The sequence below is a fragment of the Austrofundulus limnaeus genome, unplaced genomic scaffold (assembly GCF_001266775.1).
Source record: "Austrofundulus limnaeus strain Quisiro unplaced genomic scaffold, Austrofundulus_limnaeus-1.0 Scaffold37, whole genome shotgun sequence".
Taxonomy (NCBI): Eukaryota; Metazoa; Chordata; class Actinopteri; order Cyprinodontiformes; family Rivulidae; genus Austrofundulus; species Austrofundulus limnaeus.
Window position 1 is genome coordinate 2,717,594 of NW_013952439.1, and position 9,681 is coordinate 2,727,274.

General features: G+C 37.6%; 1 protein-coding gene across 2 annotated transcripts; it reads right to left on the reverse strand.

Annotated features, from left to right (window-relative positions):
• Positions 1-1,181: 1,181 nt before the first annotated feature.
• ppm1db (protein phosphatase, Mg2+/Mn2+ dependent, 1Db) lies at positions 1,182-9,613 on the reverse strand. 2 transcript variants are annotated; one of them, XM_014006831.1, is made up of 7 exons: positions 8,955-9,612; positions 7,836-8,064; positions 7,559-7,683; positions 7,300-7,481; positions 6,957-7,184; positions 6,542-6,629; positions 3,062-3,149 (listed from the first exon to the last, which is right to left on the reverse strand). In XM_014006831.1, exons 1-6 carry the CDS (start codon positions 9,454-9,456, stop codon positions 6,546-6,548), a joined length of 1,350 nt encoding a protein of 449 aa, XP_013862285.1. In that variant the 5' UTR covers positions 9,457-9,612; the 3' UTR covers positions 3,062-3,149; positions 6,542-6,545. The 2 variants fall into 2 exon arrangements, with proteins under 2 accessions (XP_013862283.1, XP_013862285.1); XM_014006829.1 differs by lacking the exon at positions 6,542-6,629 and having other exon boundaries at positions 1,182-3,149; positions 8,955-9,613.
• Between the last annotated feature and the right edge of the window lie 68 nt (positions 9,614-9,681).

Sequence of the window (9,681 nt, forward strand, 5' to 3'; positions counted from 1 at the left end):
TGGCCACCCCCTGGCTCCGCCCCTGGTCATAGGAAACATCAGCCCAATGCTGAGTGTATTTGTAAAAGACTGAACAGCCTTTCCACCTTTTGTGTAGACTGAGGCATTTATTGCAAGCCCTTAGTAAGAGATGTTTATTTTTTGATGAGTTTCATTTGAACTCAGCCTTAAAAGCACTGACTCCACATGGTGGACAAAGAGGTCAGTCACATGCAAAAGCCTATTGTTAAGTGATGCCCCTCTTTTTCTGATCCAATGCTCTTATAGTCATCCTCCAGATTATTCCATAGTCTTATACCTTTTACTGAAGTGCATCTGTCCTTCAAATTTGTTCTGATTTTTGGTTTAACAAACATTTGTAATCCCTTCAAATTATAGCAGCTTTCACTCTTAACAAAATATGATTGGATGTTTGACAGTAACACATTTCTATGAGCCTTGTATATAACCTGCAGAATGTTATAATCAACCAATGAAATTTTAACAACTTTGATTGATGAAATAACATATTAGAAGGGTGATAGTAATGCTTTCTTGTAATAATTCTTATGGCTCTTTTTTTGTAAAATAAAAATAGGATTAGTAATGGTTTTAAATGAATTTCCCCATAACCTTAGTGACGGGACCTTTACAGAGCCTGATGCCCTCCTGGAGAGTGATCTGATGACGTCAAATMTAGAAATATGAACATAAAATTGGATTATTCATGTTTAAAGAGGAGCTTCTACAAGCAGGAAACATTTAACTGTCAGAGAGGAAGGAATGGGTCTAAAATGAAATTATTGAAATGTTTGCTTTTGAGATAATTCAAAATATCAAAACATTTTACAAATYGTGGATGGATGCTTGAACATTTCTGCCATCTGCTGGATCACAATAACATGAGCAACATCGCCTGGTATTTTCAATACAGTATTAGTTTTTCTCTATTACACATATTTTCTAAAAGCATGGCTGATGCTCTCAGAAATTTGAATGTAAAGCAGGAATTGTGTTTGTATTTTAGCAGAACTGGTTAAGGGGATTGGTGCTTAAGTTACATGTTGGGGTCATTTTGTCTCAAGCACCAGAAAATGAGTCCAAATCGAGAAAAAAACTCTAGTCTTGAAATATTGCAGGAGTTAAATGTTTTTTTTTTTGAGAAACATTCCTTGTCTCATTCAATTACACCTGAAACCACCTGAAAAAATGAGAACTTTATTACAACACACATACATTATATATCTACTCACATTTCAAGTATATATTTTATATAGTAAACAATAAAAATCAGACACAGTAGATATAAAGTCAGACAAAAATATTGGTATTGTTAAAACACACCACATGCCCATTAACATTCAATACCTGTGGACAATTCACAAAATACAGTCGATCTGAACATGCCAAACTCCTGAAAACCCCAGATACTTTGCATAATAATGTACTGTACATATTTTTGTTGCATATTGACTTACTGTACAAAATTAGCTCTGAATAAGAGAGCATTAAGCACATGAAGCGGGTTTACTGTGCTGCAGTCAAACAGGAAAACGAAAGATAAATGTAAATGATAAACGGCTGAGGCAAAACCACAGTTATATGAACAAGTATTCATGTTTTTGTCTCAAATATATATAAAAAAATAAAAATAACACCTCTAATTGTGTGATAAGGCAACCATGACCACTTTTTTTAATTAATAAAAAAAGTTGTTAAAGCAACTGAGCTCCTATAACTTTAATCAYTTTTGAGTATGGCGCTTTCCATACAATAAAGAGTTGCAATCCCAAGTAAAAAACACAAAAGAAACAACAACAAAGGAAGACATGCTAAAGTTGTGTAGTGCATTWCGAATATCATCTTTTACAGTTCATAAATACCAAAAGTCAACTTCTTTTACTGCTCCCYTGGATCAAATAAAGGGACATTTAACGAGGCTCAGGCTTTTTTAGATTAACAGTTCTTAAAATGGAAAATAAACTAATGAAGGCGCATGGAATGGAACAATATAAAAGTACAAAAAAATCATAAAATACCATTGACTGGTCAGTTCACTCAAATCCAATAGTTACATTACAGACAGATGGGATTAAATCACATAATGCTTTTCTATTTGATCTGAAAGGTCTGTTCAATAGTTGGCATAGGCTGATCAAAATTAGATGAAAACAAAAAATTATCAGATTTAAATTCAGAACCAGCATAACCACCTCAGACCCCTGCTTGCCAAGGAGTCAAAACATAACAGACAGACTTGGCAGCACTTTTGTTTTGAAAATCCAAACCGTTGATTTGGGATATTTACCTTCATCATGACAGAAAACAAAATCTACTTACATGCCATTACCATGTAAAATAAATCTAAAATGGTTCATTGTTTCAGATTAAAAATAACACTAAAACACTAAACTGGGAGATCACAAGCTAAATTTAAGTTTGGTCAAATTACAGTGATGCATCTGCTTAAAAATATGTCTTTGGATAAACTGTACATACTTAAAAATACAAAAATAGAGCAGGCAGCAATTAGAGGATATTCAATTTTCAATGTAAACAGGAAGCGGGGAGAAGAAGACGAACTAAAAAAAAAAAGAACAGGAACGCAGGTGAGAACAATATTTTACAAATTTACAAAGACTTTATATAAAAGTATGCATTTAGGAAGTGCCACACCTGGTTGATGAGCGAAGCTGACACAATGCAGATCTATAATTTTGTAGTGGTCACCCTGCCAGCAGAGATGAGATTCAGCACACACACAAGGCAGAGTTGTGGTGCTGTGACAGGATGTCGCCTTCCTTAGGGGAACTCGTTTCTATATTTTGATCGTGAGACTGRGGGGAATGTTCGCTCGCCTTTTCACTGTTAAGTGTCTTCTGGGAAGAACTTTTGTTAGGGGGCTGGCCGAGGCGATGATAAGGACCTTTAAGTTCGGGGGTTCTGTGTAAAGAACGGCGTGATCTTTTCCCAAGAGGAGCAGAAGTAGCTGAGTCCATCTGGGTGGTTGGGTCTTGTTTTTCAAAAACATTCCCTGAACCGTCTGAAGGGCACGGCGTGGGGTCTGCATCAGGTAGGAGCTGTGTGGTGGTGCAGAAAGCTGCTTCGTACAGACCGAACGCCTGCTCCAGAGGAGTGGAACTGTCTTTGAATGGGGAGGGTGTATCCAGCTGAAACAGGCAAAAATAAATAAATAAAATATTTACATGTGAGCAACAATATGTAGTTATCAAAATGGGTTCTTCACTTAATGTACATTTAACTTGACATAAATACAAATTTATTTCAACCATGTTTAATTATAATAGTTAAAAAAAAATAAACACAACGATATAAAGCAATGTACATAACATTAATAAAAGTGTTTTAAAAATGACAAACAAAATGATCAAATATTTAAACAAATTGATGGAACTGTTTTAGGTACACTGCATCATTAATACAGTGCACATAACTATGAAGTTTGACAATAAAGGGTCACTGAATGCCAGGAAAAAAAGGCAGGGAGTTCTTAAATTTGCATTTACGTACTTAAATAAAAATATATATATGTATTTATTTTTTTCTTGGGTAAGTGTGTCTTTGGATATTGGATCACAATGCTGGATAAAACGTTCCAAACAGCCTTCAGACAGGTACAGTAAAGTGATTTGAATATGATATTATCTTAATAAACTCATCAATTTAAAAACTAAAGGCAATTAATGGTTTATACTTATCATTAGGAGTATTTAATATATAAAGTGTACACAAAATTGCAACTATTGATAAAAAAATGTTAAATATACAGTGCCATCATTTAGATATTTTGGATAAAAACAGAAGGATAAACATGTCATTTCTGCCAGCAACATTGGTATTAAATGTAATGCCTGAAAATCCKTTGTACAAGCTTGGATGTCACAGCAGCCTGACTTTGTTACCACTGAAATACCAAAAGTGTTAAACTATAGTTGACTGCAGGCATCACAAAAAAATGTATGGGTGTGACTGAATGAATCTCCAGAAAGCAAACAAAAGAAGAATGGACACTTGCAGGGTCAACAGTCTCAGCAGAGATACTCAAACACATTCAGTAAGTTTAAAGGGGAAACATCATGTAAAATCAACTTTTTTGAGTTTTATATCATGTTATAATGTTATACTCTCATAAAAAACATGCCCAAAGCCTTGCTTTGACTCATTCATGCATGTTTGAGGAATCCTGCAGCGTTTTTAGGAAGCCATGCTGAGGAGCAAAACGACAGGTGGGGACCAGAAACGCCTTTTGGGACCAGAAACATCTCTGGGACGTGTCTTTGAGCCGAGCTTCCTCATGGCAGAGTGCACCCCCTCCCACCCATGACTCCTGCAGGCTCTCAAACAACGGGTGAAACTGAGAGTGAAACTTTATCTGCTGAGCTCTTAACACTATTTCTCACTCAGTGAAGCTCTTTTCGGATTCAAAATACCTTTGAGGAAATGTATTCAGATGCCAAGTAAACTGTATCATGGCCTCAGACTTCAAGGTGCTAATTATCAGATGGACCTTTTCACAGTTGGCTGCAAACTTCCAAAGTACCTGATGGAAGTTCACACTTGAAGCCAACAGGACCACATCTTGAGCTCAAAGCAAAGATGTGATCTAAAGCCAATTAAACTGAAAATTTTCTGCAGACTGAGAGATTATGTCATTTGACTGTGAACATAATTAATCACAAAGGCAAAGTACAGCTCCCACAGAAACAAGTCTGATTTCTCCTCTTTTAAAAATTGCTTGTGCTTTTTGCATCTTAATGGCGCCTCTTGAATCAGTTCAATGACTAAAAAATAATTTTCTATAGGGCATCTAGGCCAAGGCACAGGCTCCTTTCAGCTGTTTCTCCTTTGGTTAGCTCAGTAATTAAAGTGTGAAGATTCTGAAAATTATTAGGATTATTTAGGAAACAAAGTATTTTTAAGTTTGAACTTAGGGACCTCAAGCTCATCATGTGTTCTGGCCATTACTACTAGAACCTTTTTAGCTGAAGGCAATTGCCCTCGATTTGTGCCCTTTAGACAATTAACTTCAATACAAGTTTCAACTGAGATTATAAAAACAAAAACAAACAAAAAAAACAGGTCAGGTTTGTAGTCAATTGTTCAAGTTGATTGATCAGATTGTTTTTTATGTCACATACTAAAAAAACAGTTTCACTGGTTAACTTGTGTGGGGTTTTGGTCTTACCTGTGACCTTGTCACTGTTTATCTGCCTCATTCTCATATGGGTGTGAACGAGAGGCTCAAATTATGATTGATATTTAAGCTATTTTGTAAGCTTCAGATGTTTAAAGAGTCTTTTGAGAGCAACGCTAAATATGCTAAAGCAGGGTCTTCAACCCTGTTCCTCGTAACCTACTGTCCTGCATGTTTTAGGTGTTTCCCTGCTTGAACACACCTGACTGAAATGAATGAGTAGCRGACAGGCTTCTGCTAAACTTGATGACATTCTGAGTATGTAATTCATTATTTGATCAGGTGTGTTGAAGCAAGGAAACAGTTAAAACATGCAGGACAGTGGGTCACAAAGAACAGGGCTGAAGAACTCCATGCTAGAGTATCAGATACATAAAGGGGGCAATGCATCATTATTTTCTTGCAGCCACATATCAATACACCATGGAAACACAAGGCAAGGTGTGCCAAATCGGGATAAGAGTTTTACTATACCATCTTACATGGACTATAACGTTTTATAAATTGCATATCATTATTTGTATTTTACGTAATTTAATACCATTTAAGAATCACGTTTAGCATACCTGCAAATAACTAATTTCAGTATGACAAAAAAAATACACTCATTAGTTCTTCATCAGTCCATACTTAGTTTAACCCATCACATGACCTGAGGAMCAAGTCCCAAAGTGGTATGTGGAGAAACAGATAGCTATGGTGCATTGGTTAAAATGCATTTTGTCAAAATATAATGATTAAATACCATATTAATGGGTCATTTAAATTAAATATCAGAAATATAATCTTTAAGAATATATTTGAAGCCTGTTTTTGAGCAGTAGCTACAAAAACAAGATTTTTTTTTCAGAAAAGCCTTCAAGTTTTGTAGCCATTTTTCATTTTAGATGGTAAATCTCAATATCCAATTTTTTTAGGTTTCTTCTTTAAAATGACATAAACATTCCTCAGACCAGATATCAATGGGTTATCTTGATTAGCAAGACAAATCAAGTCATATCTCTTGGAAAAGCTAAGGATAATCCAGGTGTCAAAACTGTATCTTAAAAAGCATTGAATCTGAAAATGTGCTTTGCTCATTTTGACTGAATTTAATTTAATCCTCAGTTTAATGAGATGGGTCACATGCAACAGCACTAACGTCCATGCATATTTGTATTTTCTAGTCAACAGAATATAAACCAATGTACCACAATTCAATTTAACAACTAGACGAGTGACTCATTGGATTTCTTCAATCCAAACAGCTTAATTTTGAAACGAGTTTCATCTTGAGCTAACAAACAGACTACTGATTGGTAATTTTATGGATCATTTGATACATTTTTTTTATTACTAAGCAGTCACCTCACTACCACTCCAGGCATGTCCATTCCACATGTTCTTCTCCATATATTTCATCCTCTTCATAAAACATGCCATCCTCATGCTCCGCCTGTTGGCCCCGAAAACAAAGAGTGATTTGGTGAACCAATCAACCCCTGATGTGAATGACTGCTGTGACCTCAGATTTTAAGTGATGTGAGTATTAAGATTACAATAAAAACTGAACTGAAATGTATAAAAGACAACACAGGAAAACAACATAAAAAAGGGAAATAACACACAGTAAAATCATACAATGAAACTTTTTCTGCTGTTAGAGCAGCAGCTCTGCAGCTGGAAATCTTATGTTTTCCGTCAAGATTTGTCTGGTTTGTGCTAATGAGACATTACAAAAAATAAAATAAAATAAAAAATGCAGCAAAGCCATCACGCTGACCTTTTGGATCTCGCATGTATTATAGGGTGTTCCGGGGTATGGAATCTGGTCAATTCCTGTAGCCATGTCAACAACGATCTCATCTCGGTGCATAGGGATGGGTGGGCCTCCTCGTTCCTGCAGGGCCAGCACGATGACTGTTGTGTTGTCTGCTCGGAGCATGCGCTGTTTCCAAAACAGGAGAGCAGTGCATCCTAGCCTCCGGGCACAAGACATTCCCTTTGGTCCCTTTTTAGATATTAGGATTCAAAAAGAACTGAATTTAAAACAATACTGCAATGCAGAAGGCGTTTCATTCTTTACTTTTGTAAATGTGCAATGTATTCATGACATTAATCCATACCACCATTTTATCATGACTGTAACACATGTTAACTGCATTTTTGGGCGGCATCATATTCCACAGTCCGTCACTGCCAATAATGATATAGGAATGCCGTTTGGGGTCGAGGGTCATCACTGTGGTATCAGGTTCTGGGGAGACGACAAACTCTCCACTGTAGAAATCATAGCTCCACAAATCACCTGTTCCGAAATAAAATATTAGGATGAGTCATCTCAAATGTAATTTTATGGCCGGAACAAACCGGTGTGTTCTTTACCAAGAGATCGAGCTACAGCCAGAAACGGGATCTGGTCWATGACGGTACTCCTCCTCACGGGGCCGTTATGCGTCAGCCTGGGCCTCTTCCACACGACACGATTCACCCCAGATTTCTTCATGATACTACAGTTAAAATGACAAAATTATACGAAAGCCTGATAAAATATATTGCAGTGCTGGGAGGAAGAAATTATTTTGGTTATGCGACAAAGCCTTTGACCTAAAACAAACACTTCCACACACRAAACCTTTAAAAGTGTCGGTTCAACTCCCACCTGCCACCTAGGCGCTCTATCCTTTCCTTTTCTTTAGGAAGCTCAGGTTTATGGTCTTGTGTGATTTCCAGTGCTTGCAGCGTGATGTCAGAGTCATTCTCCTTCACTCCAACCACCACTGCTGAATCCCCTACATGGGCAACGTACATGTGAACTCCACGGATCACGATTACGCTGGCTGTGGTGCCTGATGTGCTGGGAAGGCCAGTGATAGTTTTGGGCCACTCCGCTGTAAGAGAAAAGGGGTAAARATAGAGATTAAAATAACAGCTGACTGCTGGAATCATACAGAAGATATACTGTAGTTAAAATCTCCGAGGCATTAAAAAAGTGCAGCAATATTAATTAGCTTGTATTTAAATAATGGCTAAATTTAGTTCTTACAAGACTGATTTTAAGATAATGAAAACACACACAGTTCATGACTATTAGGACCTTTAAAAGGGTCAATAAAGTGCCATTACCGTCCGTTTTATTTTTCAGATATCTTTAAAATCGTAATTTATTCCACATTAGCACAATCTACAGTGGGCATTTTCAGCTTGCAACCAAATCTGAGGCAAACGACTGCCGTTGAAACAGCAGAGAAACATTTTTTTGATGTAACCTCTGCTTGTTTTTACTCTATCAAAATCCTGCTTATATACACAGAAGTTAATAAAAAAAACTTGATCACTTGGATGATCAATGCTTAGAACCCACACAAGCTAGATTGTTTTACCTGATGCATTAAAAGCTTGAAGGCTCACAAGGAAATACTTGTCTCATTTAAAAATAAATCTATTTTTGAGACAAGGATAGAATAGTTATGATTTGTTACAATAATCCATATAATAGTCCAGCTTTTTAAATGTGCTGTGACAACATCACACTCTTTTTTTTCTTTTTTTAGCTTAATGATACCTGTAAATGTTTTACCACCTAATGATGATATGTGAAGTAATTTTCTGACTGAACTATTTGGATAATAATAATAATAATAATAATAATAATAATAAATCCTCGTGACACAATATCCTGCATGCTTTAGTTGTTTCCCTCGAGGACCAGAGTTTATACCTGWGCATGCAGGTGAAAAATGAGGTCCAGAATGATTAGTGGTGCATGTTGAGGACTTACGCAGCTCCTTCCACATTGCGTGGTGACAGGCGATGAAGCCTTTCCGTAAAGCGGCACACACCTCACCGTGATCCTTCGACCAGAAGCCCCGCTGTCTCTTCAGCAGATCCCACAGATGCTCGCTCGCGAAATGCGCCGCTTCACGACCCCCGTGGCCGTCGAACACAGCGAAAAACGCCACGGACTTCCGAGTGTCAACAATARGCCCCGCGTCCTTTCCGCCCGGCYCTGAGGTACTGATGCTGCTAATGTCCTCGTTGGATAAAGTCTCTACCCACGCCGCAGTGCCAGGTCCTGACTGAACATGGGTCTCAATTACTGTCTGTTTGCTAGATTCAGCCTCAGCTTTCCCTTGTCCTCCATGTCTCTGCGACTTCAGATAATCCTCGTCTGCTGACGCCGTCGGCTCGTACTCGATCCTTATCTCGATAACATCCTCCATGTATTTTCTCCCTCCTTGGTCGGAAAACGCACTCATACGAAACAGTAACGCGTCGTCCATGATTGCACGCCACCGACAGAAGCAGTCTAAGCGACGAAAAGATGCATGCAGCGGCTAACTTATAGCTTGGAAGCTAAAATTTTAAACCAATTTTGCCGCGATTGTGTCGCCGAAGGCTTCCTTCCTTTTTGTTTACCCTTTCCGAGACGTCCTACTGTACGTAATGACGTCACGCCCGCCCACCTATCATTTTACGTTGCTTCTTCAGCCCACATACTGTAATAA